At 43.0% G+C, this 19,863-nt stretch overlaps 1 protein-coding gene across 1 annotated transcript in view; it reads left to right on the forward strand.

Annotated features, from left to right (window-relative positions):
- Positions 1-19,035, forward strand: part of DRP2 (dystrophin related protein 2) — a 1,191,281-nt gene extending 1,172,246 nt beyond the window's left edge. Inside the window, exons 23-24 of the mRNA XM_086964637.1 lie at positions 16,146-16,232; positions 18,229-19,035. Of these exons, the coding sequence (XP_086820763.1) occupies positions 16,146-16,232; positions 18,229-18,248 (107 nt within the window). The 3' untranslated portion in view covers positions 18,249-19,035. The remainder of the gene's footprint in view (positions 1-16,145; positions 16,233-18,228) is intronic.
- The last annotated feature ends 828 nt before the right edge of the window (positions 19,036-19,863 follow it).

Raw genomic sequence — 19,863 nt, forward strand, 5'->3', positions numbered from 1 at the left:
TGGTAGGCCCTGGGTACACCTATGCCCTGAGTTACAGGGTCTGATAAGGTGGTCCAGTTCCAATTGGATAATGCACCTAAGGTACACATGTCAATTTAGTGAGAGAACAGCAGGCCTGGGGTCCTGATTGGCAGGGCCCCAGGTCAACTAAGTCGGAAAACCAGCAAAACACCAGGAAAAAAGTCGGGGGTAACCATAGTCAGGTATCTACCTTCCTACAGTGGGTTACTGTAAGTAGGGGGTGTTATGCGGAGAAGGAACCTCTGCTGCCCTGGCAGCCTCTGCTAACTGTCAGCAGAGATCTAAATGACCCAGAGACTTTTCTACATGAAATCAGCAGATGAGCTATAGTTTTTGAATTTGAAAAGGTACACACTGCTAGAAGGTATGACACTGTCCCTTTTATCATGTTTTACTGATCTATGAATTGCATGCTGCAATCTTAACCCAGCTGTGTTTAGTTGATTAGGTCTCACTACACACAGCTCTAGCTATCTAGCAAAACCTTGTGCCACCATTAAACACAACACATGACATTACACAACACATCTTACACAGCATAGTATACAATGTCCCTTCATTTGGCCAGTGTGTACGTTTCTGCTCTGGAGCTCGAAGCAGTGGTGTGCACTGACGTTAATTATGAAAACATTAGTCGTCCAACACACAGACACTCATTGATGTTAATTATCTTTGCACTGGGGGAGCCGGGCACAAGCGCGCAACCTAACACTGAAAGGTGCTTGGCTAGATGTATTTTTTTCTGGCAAGACATGGCTTTTCTCGTGGATTAAGCCGTCCCTTTCAGGTTACTTTCATCTGCTACTGGACTGCGGCAGTGTTTTAGTGCGCCTGGAGGCTGCTTATTGTCACATTAGTGCACCAGACAAATGCCTAATTCAAACGTGCCCCATGGCTTAAATTACACCACGTTCCATGGTGCAAATGCTACGCAACCTCTAAAATGTGATTTATCAAGGAATGCGAGGCCAACTTAAGTGACCCTGAGTGGCTTGATAAATCTAGAGTAACTCAACGCAGCACACATTGCTGATTTGCATATCTCTGCCCCAGGAAGGCGTCCCATTGGTGTTGCATGGCTGTTTCCAGGCAAAACTCAAGGATTTTGAGGTATTCCCAGATTTACCATTACTGGTAGACCTGGGAATGCGTCAATACTGGTAGATCTGGGAATGCGTCAAAATGCTACGCCTTACCAGGGGAGGCATGACAAGGAGCTATATCTTTATTTCTCCTTATTTTTTCCTCTTTCTATGTGTGCTGCATTCTGGAGGACACGTAAAAAGAGGAAAATGCCTCAGAGGATTGTTTTTGTGCAGGAATGTGCCCCTTCCTGCTCAAAAACAATTCTACCTGCAACCCAGGCACCCTTGCACCATTGTGCAAGAGTGCCGGCATTGGGTCTATAATCGACTATAGAGGTTATTGTCCCTTAATCAGTAAGGCTAGGCCAATATTATAAAGCTCACACTAACACAGGTGCCAGTACTGATAATTAATCAAACATCATTCCATGAGATCACACGTGACACTCATTGTGACTGAAGAACATTTCTTTTTTTATTCTTTCACTTCAATAAAATTGAGTTTCAAATTGCAAAATCGATTTTTGAGAATCTCAATGGTTAACACAAAAATACATTAAACAAATTGTACATAAAACACACATATTTTAACACACACATTACATATATTATTCATCACACTTATTGGACCACACAAAACATGACGTAGACAACAAATTATACATTTCAAAAATGACCAAGCTCACGTTCCAAAATTCAAAAACATATATATAATAAAGGAACAATTCAAAAGTGAAACAGAAAAAAGAAAAAGCCAAAAATGGTTGCAAATTATTTGAAAAAATAGTTTATAACAACCTTGGACTGATCAGTGACCAAACAGTGTACTCTTACGGGTAGCCAAGCATTGGGGCTAGGCACTGCTTTGTGCGTCAGTGCTGAGAAAATGCAGAAATGCGCGGTATTGTGATAAATATGGCACTTTCCTGCATTTTCCCTGTAATGCAGCGCAGCAAGGCCACATGCTACAATGTGCTGTACTACAGCTTGATAAATATGGCCCTTGCTGTGCAAAGAGTATCTGGGTATCCATTTTTGGATGGCAGAGAAATAATAAAAGAGAACAATAAGAAAGCGTTTCATAGATTAACAACACAAGTAGATAGCTGGATAACCCTCCATCTGCCCATGATGGGACAGATAGCTATAATTAACATGGTGGTGTTACCCAGGTTTCCATATCTATTCATCAGGTTTCTTTATCTATTCATCAATACACCAATATAGAGATGAGACTTGTGACCTCATGCACCGGGCCATCGGCCTCAGAATTTGAGGCAGAGAAATGTAAGATCAGAATTGCACACAGTAATAACAACAAGCATTGCCTTAGCTGGAGCTGAGCATCTGTACTCAAAAATACTCCCACTATTCAATAACTCAGCAGTAGTCCCAACATTGGATACGTTAAAAATTTGGGGTTTCTAGTTGGCAAAGGTATGCCCCCTGTTCATGTAGGGACAGCAATCATAATCAGGGAAAGTCATAACACAATCTCAATTATCCTGTGCTCACCCTCTGGTAGCTTGACACAGAGCAGTCAGGCTTGACTTAGAAGGCAATGTGTAAAATATTTGTGCAATAACTCATGCAGTATCATAGTGAAAACTCCACACCAAGTTAGAAACATAGATTGTGATTTAATAAATAAAGCAAGATCAAAACGACAAAACTCCATCAAGTAGAAGTTGAGATATTAATTTTTAAGGAATAAATGTCAAAGTAGCGCTTAAAAAGCAAATAGCGTATAAAAGGTTCATTGGTTAAGCTGAACCAGGACAAGTAGCGTTCAGGCCGACCGCAAGGTAGCATGGGGCGGACACAGGGACTTAATTAGGCCCCCTAAACAAAAGTACCTTGATCCTAGGTTTGCGTCGACAGATGTAGGGAGTAGCCGAACGAGGCTTCAGTATTCCTGATGCAGCAGCGATGCAACAAGGGCTTTTGAGTAAAGCGCTGATCCCGGAATACGGTAGGTTCGAGTGCGATATTGCAGAATCTTCCCGCTACAGAAAACATACCTACCTAATCCATAAGCGACAAGCGTAGATCACAGAAGTACAATGATACTTAGGCGCAAACATGCCTAATGATTGTGAAACCTGTTTTGCCTCTCAGATTGACGTGTAAAAAGATGGTAAATACATACTGTTGTTTGAACAGAGACTTCAGTGGTGTGATACATTGCTATGTAATAGGTGTGTTCACATTTGTAATAAAGTTTTAAAATAAAATTAATTAATCAGTTGGTAAAGAAAATAGCCCTAGCTGTAAAAATGTATTTAAACGAAATGGTGGGCTGTGAGGTGCTGAGATCCATTTTGTGGCTTCTCTTCTATATGTTAACAAGAAATTATAGTTATGGAGTAAAGCAAGAAATTACGCTTTAGGGTATAACCGCTATTTCAGGTCAGGCATTTTTGAAGGAGTAAAAACAGTTCAAGAAAAGACTCAAAATTCTGGCTGTGAACCTATAACCCTGACTGTTTTTTTTTCTTTTTGGTAGTGCATACTAATTTTATTTTGAAGAACTAATTTTGTAAGAGGCATATTTTTGTCTGGTCTATGACCTGTGGTGGGCAGATATAGGCTGACTGTGTCATACCTGCGATGGGCAGATTTAGGCTCATGCACCTCAATTCATCAAAATGCAAGGGGTAGCGGAAGTGACATCCAGGGCCGGCTTTAGCGCTGGTGGCGCCCTTTGCGACAATGTCTGTTGGCGCCCCCCAAATGACCACCTCTGCCATGGATTCCCTCACTAGCACCCTTTAACAGTGACTCTTGTCTCCAAAACCACTGTCTCAGATATATTTTAGTTTTATAGCACCACTCATACCAGTGTAAGGTGGCAGAACACTTTACATCACACACATTGCACAATCATATGTGTGTAAGTCAGTGTATTGGAAATGTTACATCAGACAGTACTACAAGGTAGTGTAGTGTAGGAGTGATTTCATCAATACTGGTATGCAATACAGTTAAAGTTCGTTCATAATAAGAATTGTTTTGTACCCAAATGAACCCTTTTCACAAGATTAGGATAATGAAAGCCTGGGCAAAAAAACATATAGCTCTAACATATACCTTGCAGTTTGCAGCAGCTCTAGGGTGACAGTTAATATCTCAATGAACTATTATATAGATTTTGACTTATAAACGACAAGTGACAAAAGGAGCTCTCTTACAGAAACAGTAACCCACTGACCTATTTACATTATATGCACTTCGTTATCTATATGGTACACGTTCTTAGCAGCAGGCATTTTAACCCTCTGGGCTACCTTAGGATGAGTCAAAACTTCCACTAGACAAACCTAAGGTCTCTTTTTAGGAAGACGATTAATCTTCTGTTAACATTTTAATTGATTTCTGAAAGTTGCTGGTGGCAATTAACGAGGCAGCAGGTGCCTTTAAAATGTTAAGACACATTTAAAAAAATGAAGCCCCCACCCCCAAGTTAACGCCCGGTGCGGTCGCACCGATCGCACCGCCCTAGAGCCGGCCCTGGTGACATCACACGCCCTTTGACCGTCCTTTTCACTCACATACACATGCGTACATATACACACACGTTCACACTTACACAAACACTCACATAAACCATCTGTCACCCCCAAGTACGCACACAACATCCATTTAAAAGCAGTTTTTACATACTGCAGCTGCCAGAGAGTGTCATATTTCAGCTAATTGATCTAAATTTTTATAACACTAGCAGTGAAAAATATATAATTCAGTATTATAATTGACAGAATACAAAGAGAGTGCAGCCCCAACTGAAGTCCATAAGAACGAGCTGCCACTGTGTTCCTGGCACTGACCAGGGGTCTCAAAAGCAGTGCCAGGGATAGCAAGGGGCAAGCCAGGGGTCACAGCTGCGACTCCTGGCGACACCTACATGACATCCCTGTTTAGGCTGGCGTGTTATTCTTTCAGAGGGCTGATTTATGTAGAACTGTTAAACTTGCGGGGAGCAGATTCAGGCTGAGTCTGTTACACATGCAGTGGGCAGATTTAGTCTGAACCTTTTACACCTGTGGTGGGCATATTTAGGCTGACGGGTCTTCTAGAGTTGCAAACTGGAAAGAGTATGGTCCTGGCTCTGATTGTATAAATTCAGAATGGGGGGTTATCGAAGATAATATTCACATTCCTCTCCTTTTCAAGCTATTAGAAGGCACACACCTGGCCGGTTCTGCTGAATTTATTAGTTATCAACAGACCGGAAGCCTTTTTTAACTTTATGAAAATAGATACGGTTGCGGTTTATTTTGCAATCCTTGTGGATCCCCTTGTGCTGCCCGCTTGGCGGTGGAGGTCACCGCTTCTCATCCTGATCTTTTGGTGTATCACGCTTTTGGTCCCTGATTCAGCCGCAGTTATCGCCGCAGTTACAGCCTCAGCCCCCCCGGTTCTCGATCTACCAGCGCATGAGAGAGGGCGGCGGCGGCTGCACCAGAACAGCTCTTGGACTATGAGCAGCACTGGTGCCAAGAAGGGCAGCAAGCTGAGGATGGCCACCGCCAGCACCGAGATCGGTGATGCTGTGGAAAGTGCCATTAAACCCAGACGCGAGGTCAGTGTGAACAAAAAGCTGTTGGGGAAGCCTGGGGGAGGTGGGGTGCTTAAAGACCCAGCGGGCGCTCAGCCGTTGATAGCAAAATTGTTTTTTGGTGCTAAAGGACAGCCTGCTGCCATAGACACTAAGACCTCCACACACACTCCTCCCCCTGAAAGCGCTCCCATGGACTTGCTAACCACCCAATTACCCGCACTAAGCCAGCAGCAAGAGGCAAGTTCAGTAGAAGTAGCCCCTGGGGAAGCGCTGCAAGTTGAGGCCAGAACCAACATGGTCCTACAAGGCTCGGCTGACAATTTGAGCGAGCTCCCTTGTCTTATTGCTGATAGTGCTGTTAAGGGGGCAACTGAGCACATAAGCCAGTTAACTTTAGCCGCCATAGTTCAAGAGGCAGAAGGTTGCTCCTCCACGAGCGGTCGTGATAATCCCTCCATAAATTCTAAGGGCTGGCATTGTCAAATATATTCGGGGCTTGGAAGCTGCCTCCGGCGCACACCAGAGACTGGTCCTGAGAATTTCTACTCCGTATCTGATGGCACAGAGAGCTCTTCAGATGAGGGGGGTTTTAACACAAGCGAAGATGACAGCGAGGAATCGACCAAAGACAGCAGAACAGTGCAGCACCCCAAAAAGGCAAGCAGCAAGGGCAAAAGGTGCAGCCAACTCAAGTGGGACTACTCAGACTCACAGATGTCCTACCCTTTGGATGAAGGCGACTCTCACATGACGAAGTGGGAAAAAGCAGAGAGCGCGCCAGCTGATACTGCCGAACCCACATTGGCTTAAATCCTAGCCTCAATTAAAGAATTTCAGGAAGAGGTTCGAGCAGACAATCGTGCAGCCAAAGGGGCTGCTAAAAAGCTACAAGGAGGCTTAAGACGATTGTATCCAGAATGACACAGAGGAACGAAGGGCACCTTTATACGCACAGCCACTCACTTAGACACTGGGCAAAGTTTAGGAACTCACCAAATCAAGCACACTCATAGGTTCAAGAACTTTATGGCTTAAACTTTTTGTAAATATCCAAATGGCTAAGATAAATACTCTTAGGTTTATTTCTGCTAACATTTGAGGGCTGAACGATGCCTCAAAAAGGCAAAAAGTAGCGCAAGGTTTGCACTCGTTGGGGCCGATATTGTCTGCCTTCAGGAGACTCACATAGAGGGATCACAAAAACATTTAATGACTTAAAGTTATAGTGGCTACTACACAGGGCACTAAAGTAAAAGGGGTAGGAGTTATGGCTGAAAGGAGACTTCCCTTAAAATATCCCTGCGTTAAATCTGATTCACTGGGTAGATGGGTAATCACTGAATGCTACCTTTCCCCTAATCCCCCTTTCACCTTATGTTCCATCTATGGAAGTAATGCAGACGACCCAGGGATTATAAACTTGATTTCTGGGGAGCTAGCTCACTGGCCTACTCCAATAATTGTCTGTAGCGATCTTAATATCAATCTGCCCTGTAACTGGAAAATGGACAGCTACAGCAAGTGGAGGTATACAGGTAGAAAGCCCCTTGTGTACCAAGCGCTAATTAATTTAGCTCATATTCATGGGCTTAGTGACTTAACCAGGCTACACCAATTTTTCTGCCCCACACCGGTCATTTGCTAGACTAGATTACTTTCTGATTTAATCCTCTTCACCAGGCAAATGCTTCATGTCGGATCACAATCCACTCATTTTAACCATCGAGGGATTGGGGAACTGAGAAAGCGTTACTGGAAGATGAGGGCTGACAGTCACACATCCAAGCTTGAATCCAGGAGTTTCTGGAAATAAACATGGGAACGGCCCGATCATGATAGTTTGGGATACGCTAAAAGGGGGCATTCGGGGAGAGACTTTAAGGTTCTCAATTAGGAAAAAGAAAACTTGTTAATGTGTGATCTCCAGGAAAAACTTAAAAAAGCAGAAATTAAACTAGTCCAAATGGTTCAAGCTGGAGTGGATACTGCGTACACTCATAACATAGTCATTCTTACAAAGGCTGAAATAGGGTCAGTATTTGCAGAAAAGACCGCAAGTGTGCGGCAATGCAGGAAAAAAACTATGAATGTAGCGATTGTATCGGTCATCATCTTGCTATTAAAACCAGGCAGCAGGCCACAGGTAGTGAAATACTTGCAATTCGACTGTCAACAAGGGTAGAGACCAGTGATCCTATTAAAATACAAGAAGGCTTTCGAGAATTCTATGCTGAGTTATATGAAGAGAGACTCTTTGGTTGGTTCTATCTACTAGACTGGTATAAAACTGGCATCACAAAACTGGAAGACCTAATCTTCAGTGAAGGAGTTAAACCCTTTGCAGAATTACAAAGCACATATGGATTAAAAAACCAAGATGGCTTTAAATATTTTACCATATGTGACTTTCTTTCTCGAAAGGTTGGGGGACTCGCTGGGTTTTCAAAATTGAATTCATCAAAATGTTACGGGCCCCAGTGACCCCTCGGAGAGGCCTTATATACACGGCACTAAATAGCCAAACCCCAGATGATCTACCTAGAATAGCAGACAAGTGGCAAACAAAATTGGAGGCCCCACATAGCATGTTTTGTAAGTCACTGGAACTTTCCCAGAGCGACTTGCTGTCAGCTAAACTGCAAGCCCAACACTTTAAAACCATCTTCTTTTTATACATCACCCGTAGCAAAATCGCCAAATGGGGGGTAGGCAAGGGGACGCTGTGCTCTAGGTGCTCGGAGTGTGGCGCTGACACAATACACATGTTTGCCACTTGCCCAAAACTTACTCCAGTTCTTCTTAAAGTGCAGGATTTTCTGGGGAGGGTTATCTCTCAGGCCATAGTACTGACTCCCATAACCATCCTGTTGGGGACCCAAGAAGAGGTTAACAGGAAAAAAAGGTGGAGCACCTATTTTTGTAGCTATGACTGTGTGGAGGATTTGTATTGCTTCAGCATGGATAGAGGCAGACCCCTCTCCTTTCTCTCAATGGCTGGCTAGGTTAGTTGCGACCTATCACCTTGAGAACGATTCAGAAAAGGGGGTGGTGATGAACAGAGTGTCTGAATTGAGCAGACCACTCTTACCCAGTCAAAAGATCAGGGCTTGATCCATCACCGTTATTTATCTCACTGCCCCATCCCAGCTCAGAACCTGGCTATATGCAAATCAGTCTGTCCCTGGCCCAGTGCATCATGGGAACAGGGCAGACTAAACTACCAAGCCAATTCTTCACCAGAAAGGAGACAAGCTACCGGGGACCGGTTTCTGGCATTTCAGCCGTCTTCGGCCCGAAGCTTTCTGCTTAATTCAGAGACTCTGTCCCTCACCACCCCTTGTTGTAAATATTTTTGTCCACCCTAAGCGTGGAAGGGTATTCTCAGATGTGAGACCCTTGCTCATTGCACCATCAGGATTCAAGCAAACCGGGCCGAAGACGGCTGTAATGCCAGAAACCGGTCCCCGGGAGCTTGTTTCCTTCCCAGTGTAAGAATTGGCTTTTGTAGTTTGGTTTGCCCTGTTCCCATCATGCACTGGGACAGGAACAGACTAATTTGCATACAGCCAGGTTCTGAAACTGGGATGGTGCAGTAAGCTAAAAAACGGTGTTGGATCTAGCCCTGATCTCTTGACTGGGTGAGAGCTTTCTGCTTAATTCAGAGACTCTGTCCCTCACCACCCCTTGTTGTAAATATTTTTGTCCACCCTAAGCGTGGAAGGGTATTCTCAGATGTGAGACCCTTGCTCATTGCACCATCAGGATTCAAGCAAACCGGGCCGAAGACGGCTGTAATGCCAGAAACCGGTCCCCGGGAGCTTGTTTCCTTCCCAGTGTAAGAATTGGCTTTTGTAGTTTGGTTTGCCCTGTTCCCATCATGCACTGGGACAGGAACAGACTAATTTGCATACAGCCAGGTTCTGAAACTGGGATGGTGCAGTGAGCTAAAAAACGGTGTTGGATCTAGCCCTGATCTCTTGACTGGGTGAGAGCTTTCTGCTTAATTCAGAGACTCTGTCCCTCACCACCCCTTGTTGTAAATATCACCTTGAGAAGGCAGTATATGCTAAGAAAGGTCTAGACATCTGGCAACTTCTTACTACCTGGCTGGAACAAGTGGGCCAAACGGATAATCTGCCCTCTCCCATTCAAGGGACGTCTTGCATGAAAGAGGCAGCTCACGACCAGCCAAAGGCCGAACTGCGCCCTTTCCTCTTCTTCTCTTATTCTTTATTTTCTCTTCCATCTTTTACTTGTACCTTTCCTGCTGATTGCGCTAACCTTTCTTAAGCTCCTTTATCCTTGTCATCTTTTCTTCTTCTTTTTCTTTTTCTCTGTATGTTCTTTTTGGATGACTAAGAACCCAATTCTTTTAACGGAACATACCTTAGTGTCCTTGAAACGTAGTAATTTTGTAGTGTCGGGGGGGAGTCGAAAAATGTTGCATCTCTGTATTCACTGCTTTGGAAAATTAAATTCTTAAAATAAATTAAAAAAGAACCATTAAATGCAAATGTGAGAATTGTTAATTGTGATTATTTAATTTGCTCTGCAAATTGTCCTCTTTATGTTGAACATTCTGAATGCACTTTTTAGCATTCAAAACTGTCTCTCACATGCCCCTTGTAAAGGTGGCCTACCTTTGGGGCCTAATACCAGAGAACCAACACCCTGCACTTTTTACACCCTGTCCAAAACACAGAAAAACAACACTGTTAAAATGGGGGCTCTAGTTGGCAGTGGTTTGTACCCTGTACAAGTAGGGACCTTCACTCTAGTTAGGCTAAGGGAGTCACACAGCTAAGGTAACTCCTGCTTATCCGCTTGGTAGTATGGCATGAGCAGTCAGATTTATCTCAGACGCAATGCGTAAAGTATTTGTACACACACACATACAGTCACTCAGTGAAAACACTACAAAAGGAGTCCATACCATTTTAGAAAAATAGGCAATAATGTCCGAATAAAACAAGACCAAAACAACAAAACTCCAACATAAACAAGTCGAAATATCACTTTTAAAAGATTAAGCAAGTGTAGTCCATAGAAATCAATAGATGCATTAGTTTTTGCATAAAGTACCTCCGATGCATCAAAAAACAAAGATGGTGCAAGGCACAGGGGAGGAAAAGCAAAGCGATGCGTTGGTTCCTTACTACAGAAGGGATGTGATGGATTGGTTCCCTACTGTCAGGGGAGGTGATGCTTCGGTTCCTTACTGCTAGGTAGGGGAGATGATGTGTCGGTTCCTTATTGGCAGGGGAGTTGATACATCAGTTCCTTACTGACAGGGGAGGTGATAGGTTGGTTTCCAGACATACAACCTTGGTGCCTTACTGTGGTGCGGTGTCAATGAAAAATCAGCAACGAGGGACAATGCTTTGTAAATCCAGACTCGCTGTGTCGATTAGTTTATAATAGCCAGAAACCGGTTCTAGGATGCTTGATTCCAGTCCAGGAAAGACATAGCTTGGCAGTTCGGGCTGGACTGTTCCCATGAGGCACAGGGTCAAGGCTGATTTGCATATGGCCATGTCTGAACTGGGGTGGTGTGGAGTGCAAGAAAACAAAGGATTTAGGCCCAGATCTCTGTACTGGGGTGAATGTATGACATTGTTCTGCATTCTGTCCATAAACTGTTGTTTTTGTATTTGTCACCCCGAGTGGGATGGGTATGCTCAGACGTGAGTCCCATGCTCTCCACACCACTGGAGTCAAGCTATCCTGGCTAAAGACGGCTGATAGCCAGAAACCGGTCCTAGGATGCTTGATTCCGGTCCAGGAAAGACATGGCTTGGCAGTTCGGGCAGGACTGTTCCCATGAGGCACAGGGTCAAGGCTGATTTGCATATGGCCATGTCTTAACTGGGGTGGTGTGGAGTGCAAAAAAACGATGGATTTAGGCCCAGATCTTTGTACTGGGGTGAATGTATGACATTGTTCTGCATTCTGTCCATTAACTGTTGTTTTTGCATTTGTCACCCCGAGTGCAATGGGTATACTCAGACGTGAGTCCCATGCTCTCCACACCACTGGAGTCAAGCTATCCTGGCTGAAGACGGCTGATAGCCAGAAACCGGTCCTAGGATACTTGATTCCAGTCCAGGAAAGACATGGCTTGGCAGTTCGGGCTGGACTGTTCCCATGAGGCACAGGGTCAAGGCTGATTGCCATGTCTGAACTGGGGTGGTGTGGCGTGCAAAAAAAACGATGGATTTAGGCCCAGATCTCTGTACTGGGGTGAATGTATGACATTGTTCTGCATTCTGTCCATCAACTGTTGTTTTTTTTGCATGGTGTAACAATGTAACATTAAACCACGTCTAGCTGACTTCAACTTCACCTAATAAATCATAAGACTGCACCGCCTCATTCACAGCCTTATAAAGTGATCTTTTGGTGACAAAAGCCGGCAAGTAAGTTATTTTGCCAGCTGAATAAAGGAAGCAACTAATTTATCGATATGAATAATTCCTCTTTTTTCCAAAAGGGGTTGCAAGACTACTTACATCTGGAGTTATGTCACTCTGTGTGGGAGGAGGAACTAAGTGGTGGCACCTTGTTCAAAATTAACCTTGTGAGACCCCAGTTTTTGTTTTTCTGACCTCCTTCTATGTTTTATGGCCTTTTGAAAGAATTAGAGAACTCCCTGCTGATGTCTTTTCTCTATTAGTGAAGACAACAGGCAATGATGTCGGACTTTATGCTCAACAGTATCCTTTACTTAGATACTTAGCGAAGAGGAGAGAGGGGTACAGTTGCAAAGGCTGATATTTATCATCTTCCACCTGTGGTCAGGGATTGGAACTTTCACAGTGTATACAATAAGAGTTCCATCTGATTAGGAAACAACCTGGTCATTACCCCCTTCCTGTAATCCAGGTAATGGTAAATATTTCTTATCTTTGCCTTCATTGAGTTCTCAAGGTTGGAAGGCTTTAACATCAATGCACATTTTCTTAAAGGTTGGGAAGGTCAGTAGCGGTGTCTTGAGTGGAGTGTCATGTGCTGCATGTATCACCAAAGATGTTCTGACAGTTTGGCAGGGGTGGTGCGTCCATTAGGGCGCTTGGCGTTGCCCCACTAATTAATTTGAGGCACAAGTCGAGTTGAGTAACAAGCTTGCGCGCCCCCCTCAGCCGTTGCCATTTCTCATTACAAGCACAGGCTGCCGAAGGCAGACGGCTCAGAAGGAGGGGGGGCAGCACGAGTTCAGTGTAAGTGCATCGATTCGAGGTTAATATGTATCAATTCAGGTGGTCGACGGAGCACACAGCAAGAGTGAGCACGTTCTGTTTAGGGCTTAAAAAATTTGCAACCATCCCGAACATGCGCACTAGGCTGCTCATTAGAAGAGCAAGGGTTGTTCCATGCCCGCTTCTAATGATGAGTCTAGTGCGCATGTTCAGGCTGGTCACAACATTTTTTAAGCCCTAAACAAAACATGCGCATTACTGCTGAAGCCAATCCTGGCACTGGTGTTGGAGCAGCGTCTGGATTCGCTGCGACGTAGGCGGTACTTGCCAAACATCAAGGAGCGAGCGTGATGTCAGAGCCTCCTCGTCGAGACAGACACACCTTGTGTTCACTGCTACCACGGGTGACGGGAATCAGCTGAACCTGCAGCAGCGGCCGGGCGGGCACCAGCGGGAACCCCCCCCCCCCCCCACCCCCCCGTCTGATTGGTAAAGTTTTGTTTATTTATATTCCCCCGCGCTCCTCCCTCCCGTGAGCATGCCAGACGTGGCTGGACGACCTGTTTGCTAATTAAGGATTATCATTTGCACACTGTGAGATGAGATGGTTCTTTCTCAGTCATTGAATAATGCCTCTGGCCGCAGTTTCTCACAACTCTATATATTAGCTCAGAGTACTTCATGTGCTTTAGACAGACATGCGGCACACTTCAAAGGTACAGTTTGTTGGGTGTAGTGCTAGCGCGGTGATTTCCGGTATGTTCTCATGCTCACTTTGGGGCAGATTTACAAGCCTCTTGCCTTGCGCCACTTTTGCCTCACTTTTCCCATGTTAAAAGTGACGCAAAAGTGGCGCAAGGAGCTTGTAAATCTGCCCCTTTGTGTTTACGATATTTAAAAAAGAAATGGGGAATCTGCCAGCACAACTATGGCACCGGTTGTGGTGCACTCGTAGAGGGGATTAAGAAATGCTCTTTGCAACCGCTCTGTTGGTCTTTGGATGGTGGTGTTTGTCTTTGAGCGAGGGACTGTGCGGGGGAAGGGGCGGTTGATAGTGTATATAAGACTGGAGTGGGACGTTAACCAGCACTCACTTCTCGGAGCGACTTACCTGTATCTTCTTTGTGTGGACTGGGAAATAAACGTCCTTCTGTTCCAGATCTGGCTGTGAATTTATTGCATGCAGTTACGGATTTAGTGAAGCCTCCTTCTTAATGCAGATCCTCCGGACACAGAGGGTAATTGGGCCCCCACCCTTATGGATTCATAGTGGTTTCACTCTTCTGACAGGGAAGGTTGATTCCCAAGTGCGCCCTGTGATCAGTTCAATCAATGCAGACGGCTGTAAACGCAGACCTCATTGAAAAGCATGCATCAAAGCACTACTATGTGCTCAAAAACATGGTATCTGTCCTTCAATGAATTAAGTGCAATGCTCGTCCCTTTTATTCATTTTTAAATTTATGTGCCAGTGGAGATGTACTTACAGGAGCGCTTGGAATTTAAATATTTCTAATTTAGGTTCAAATGTTAAGCGTGTTAGAATGGTTTTGTATTATCCGTGATGCATCCTACAAAGTTATTAACACTGATTCTTTGTACACCTGGCCCCTAATGTAATAAAAATGCACTCAATTTTTACATATGTATTATGTTTTACACACAATTTATTGTATATTTTGCTTCTTGGTTTTTGTGATGGCTCAGCTTGTGTTTTTGCACATATGACAATGTAGGACCTCTGATTTTACCTTGGCTCGGCAGTCCCTATTAATTTACGGAGTCTCCCCGTCTGAGAGTAGCCTCTATTAGTGTCCCTTCAGAACAGCTGAGTTTTGGGCTGATTTATGTGCAAATGATGATATAAAATACAATCATTGTCTCAGATTTCTTTCTAGATGAGAAACCCACTGAATCCCTTTCAAGGACATGGGGCTCATTCACTTCACTTACTAACTGGAAACAAAGGCATTTTTTCGCCTCACCCCTTTCAAAGCCAACCAGCCTCCACTGCAGTTTGGGAAAACCCGAGCCTATTGAATGAGACTATTCTAGTTATGAGAATACTGTGGAAAGCGTGTAGAGCCGGAGTGATGTGCTTGATTAAATGTGGATGTAGTAGCTATCTTGCTGCTATAGCCTTTGCAATAGTTAGAGTGGGGTTCTAAGGAAAACGTAATTGGCAAAGCCCAAGCTTCAGATGTGACTGTATAGGGGTGGGGACATTTTGAGGAAAACCTAGATGTGGGGAAATTCATTTCAGAGTTTGCAGTGTGAAGAAATAATTTCTGGTAACTTGATGTACAAGCAGCACTAATGATAAGGCAGTCCATAATTGCTCCCGGGTTTCTTATTTCAGTTCATGCCTTTAAAGGTAGTTTAAGTTAGAGAGGCTGAATGGTCATAGGATGCTAATTCTTCCAGGTTATGCAGGTGATGATATTGATTTTTGATTAATTGATTTTCCTATGGTTGATCATCATCCATTATGCCAAGAATGGAAGGCAACGGTTTGCGAGAGGAGGGCCTAGGCCCATTTGGATTTTTAGCTGAAAGATTTGCTTGGTGTCCTGTGTATAGTTATAACAGGTTAGTTGAAGGATTTGATGAAGATTAGTAATGGGATACCAGAGGTAGTACGGTAAGGAGTTGAACAGTACCATGGGAGTAAAATGATGCTCGATGTTTTGAAAGGGTAGGAGAGAATCAAGCCTAGAATGGTTGCCTAAATACATAGATTTTCTCGTGTAATTAGTAGGACAGGTGTAGACTGTATCGAAGGAGGCTGATGGGTCTAATGGTAATAGAACATTAAGTTAATTTCTGTTGACTGTGGTCTTCCGGTCATCCCAGATAAAGATGAGGACAATTTGATTCTTTGCCCCACCAGATACTAGTTGGTGATTTATTTTCTTCTTGTAAGAGGTACATTTGGCGGAAGGCTGCTCTGTTCAGGAGTTTGCTGGGAAAGTGGAGATTGGTCAATAGCTACCAGGGACTGCTGCACTGAGGTTTCATTCTGAAAATCAGAAACTAATAATGATGGGAGGGACGGCGGTAGTCATGGAAAGTAGGATGTAATTCTGAGAGGATCTTTTAGTGGTAAATTTGGTAACTTTCTCATAGAGAGAGAAGGGGTATTTGGGAGGCTCTCTTACTTAAGTTACTTCACAGCATTTTATCCAAGCCTGTTAGCATGGATGCCAGTTTAATAATTAATTTTGAATTCTAGGAAATATAGAATCATTGTAAGGTTTACAGTTTTCTGTGTCTTTTTCCTAGATGATTCGGATTCAAGAAACCGGGACACTGGCTTGTGTTTAGAAGATATCATGGACAAGCTACGGAATGCCTTTCCCAGTTCCACAGGTAATGTTTCCTGGATGATCCCTTTCTCATTTTCGTGAATCTCATCTTGCCACCTCAAGTCAAGAATGACAGCCAACTCAGTTTAACATTCATTTTAAGACGCTCACCAGGACCAGTCACTATTGGGTTGTGTGCCATATTCTTCTACATGATATCTCTGCCATTCTTTTCTTGCATCTTTGTTATAGTTGAAACATGATGCAACCGTGATTAAGTTACTGAGGCAAAGTAAATGGCTGATGGCTGCGGATTTAGATCTGACTTTCTCAATAAGGCACATGTCCACCGATCATTAAACCCTTCGGTGCTCATGACGAGCTCAGCTCGTAATGAGGCACAGTGCTCGTGTGCTGATGACGAGCTGAGCTCGTCATGACCACACCCATTTCCATTATGGTCCAGCACAGAAGGGGAATGATTCAAGCTGCCAAGGTGTTAAGATCTGCATTTCAACGTTGCTTTAATTTAGAGTTTCAAATCATGGCGATGGCTAATAGAGGTTTCCTTCAATTGTGAACTATTGAGCTGTATATACTGCCTCAAAATGTGTACTCATAGTGTTGCACTGTTCCAAAACTCGAACACTGCCATTTAGAGTCTTTTATATAATGTACGAAATTATCTAATTATGTATATATTTGCGGACGTCATTAGAAACATACATGTATAATGTATTAAGGAAAGCACAAAATTGTAAAGATGCAGGAGTTGACTAGTGAGAGTCAATAGAACAACTAAATCATTAATTAAAGGCAACAATTGATTCTCTGGTAAATCTAAAGGAACTTTGATCAAAGCTGCAAGATCTCTCTCAGTGATCTAGACTAGGGCTCATCCATTGATGCCATGGGTATGGGAGGAGGTCAACATTTTCCATTATTAAAAACATCTTGTTTTCCCCAATGGGTATTCCTAGTTTATTTGAAAACGAAGTTGGTATTTACCTGGTGGCCTTCCGAATAGTACATGATTTCTGCTAGTTTCCCCTTAGCTCCCACCACGGGACCTGGAATTGTACGATAGTCAAGAGTTTTTGATGATAAGAAGTTTCTTAATTTAAGTATACACTTGGATGCTGAACTTTAAACTCATATTGAATAACTCATAGCATATAATGAATTGCATTTTGGGGGTTTGCCATTTTAATGGTATCACTTTAATGTGTTTATTATTGTTTTTAATTTCATTTATTCTTGTTGATCTCATTTGAGTTCCAAATCTTAAAAATAAATACAATGACAGATAAATAGTAAAGTGATACTTTGTGTTACCTATAAAATACTATGTAATAACAAACCTGATTTCTTTCACTCAACCATCCAAAGATCTGTTGGGACGGAGAGCTTAAGAAATATATAGGCTCAAATTCTAAATTGCAGGAAATTCAGAACAAATAAAGTGGTCACTCAAGTGCCTGGACAACAATTTTGAATTTACTTACATTCAAGATAAGACAATCAGAATCTTTATTTACTTTTTGGAAAAGTCCACAAATTTTCCTTTCAATCCACACCTAAACTATGCACATTAAAAATATCCTACATTCCGTTTTCTGTTTTCACTACCCATTCACCTCACAAGCCTTTATCTTGCTTTACATCTGCTTACTGTACCCACACCACACTTGTCCTATTTTTCTCCCAATTCCCAGTGTTTACCTTCCCATCCCTATCCATCCTTTTGCAGCATTTCCTTCAGTCAAGTGCAGAACCTATCTTACTGTGCTGTCCTTTTATTCTTTCTAATTTGATCGCCTTCCATTGAAAAATGTTCTATTTGACATAGAAGCGCACCTTCGCCTTGTTATATGTACACTGAGCTGATATCCTTGGGTCGAGTGTGCTTTAGAGGAATGCAAAGATAAAAGAAAATAAAAACAGATGCTTCAATTCCTAGGTACACTGCATTAATAGTGCTACTCCTGCAATAAAGAGACACTGCTTTGATACATATTTACTGCAGAAAGTTTATGACAAATTCTGTAAATCTCTTCTAGGGATGACTTCTCTTATCTAACTTATTCAGTGAGTAAGAAGAATTCATCGGCTAACATGCCAGTCGACCATCTCGTCCATGAAGACCAACACATGTTCTTCTACGGAGGAAACACCGACTCTCCTTCAACGAGGCTCTCGAGTTTCTGAAGATCTCAGGTGAACTTGGCATTCGCTAAGACAACAGAGGCGCGGGCTCTTCCTAATCGCCTGCTGGAGGGATTCCAAAATGCATCCGTTTGCATGTTGTGTCTTTAATGGTTAGGCGGTAGGGTCATGTTTGACAAGAAAAGGAAGGACAAGGAAAGAAGACCCTGACATTCACAACAGACCTTTTCATCTTGCCACATCAATGTCACCAGTGAAGAGTGTTGCTTACTTGGATGGAGAGCATTCTGGAGAGGAGAATGTGTAACATGTCCTCTTGTTCCCGCTCGCGGAGTGGTTGAGCTGTTGGTCTGCTACCTGCTGAGTTGGTACACTACGCAGGTCAAACAAAGAAGCCATTCACAGTCTTAACTGTTCATTTTCTTAAACAGGAATTTTGATTGAATAATCTTGGGAAAAATAGTTTTTGAAAGATTACTAATGCACTTAGCCCTTTTATGCCACAGAGGAGGTAGTTCTGAGGGTAAATGCCTATTTTCATTATGTTGTGCTATTTTATTTTTCTGTTCCTTGCCCTAAACTCTTTTGAATGAGTCATTCAATTTTTTCTCCTTTTATGAAAAAGATGCTTTGTTAATTGAGACATGATTAATGCTTACTTTGAAGCGGTTGCCTTATGCCTCATGCCAGCAGGTAAATATGTCTGTTACTAATTCGGCAAAAGGTCATTCTAGTCATATAGGTGTGATTTATGTTTTGTTCCGAGTGGACGCATGTCATATGGAAACATCAGCATTACATTGCAGTACAGCACATGCTAATCTAATTAGCATGTTGTAGATGAAGAGAGAAATTACTACAATACCTTTGTGACAGAGTTGATAGTGTAGACTTTGCAGCCTTATGTTAAGGGATGTTTTGTAACAAAGAGCCTTAAGGACATTTTATGTGTATGTGATGTTGCACACCCTTGTATCTGGGTGCAAGTAGCCATATATGTTTAGTATCCAGGCCAGGTATTTCCTGTAGAGCTGCGGTTATGTTTACTTTAGTATATGTGGAATTATGTTCGAGAGCACACACTTGCAATTGCTATTTTTTTTCTCATGTCCGATATTTGGACTATGACATATTTGAGCGGTACAAAATCATGTAAGATTAAATTAAACCATAATCCTATTTGACATACACTCGTTAAGCAGTTTCACATTTGGGAACGATGAGGAGAGGATATATAATTTGATGATGATTTCACCACATGCGCAAAGGTGGCAGCAAAAAGGGACTAAAATTAGGTAAATATTGTGGGTCCGATTCCTTGGAAAAGGTAGTAGTGCGTTACGCTGTCAGGAATGGAGTTTATTTGTGTGTGTATGCACGTGTGTGTGTGTGTGCCGGCAATTCATGCTAACATTATGTGCATTGCATGTCACACATAGGTGGCAAAAGTGGGAGTATGAAGGAAAAGTCAAGGCAAATTATGTGAACACCGGAACACCCACAAATGAATTACTGTAAGAGTGTTCATA

Source organism: Lissotriton vulgaris, chromosome 4_1, assembly GCF_964263255.1.
Source record: "Lissotriton vulgaris chromosome 4_1, aLisVul1.2, whole genome shotgun sequence".
Lineage (NCBI taxonomy): Eukaryota > Metazoa > Chordata > Amphibia > Caudata > Salamandridae > Lissotriton > Lissotriton vulgaris.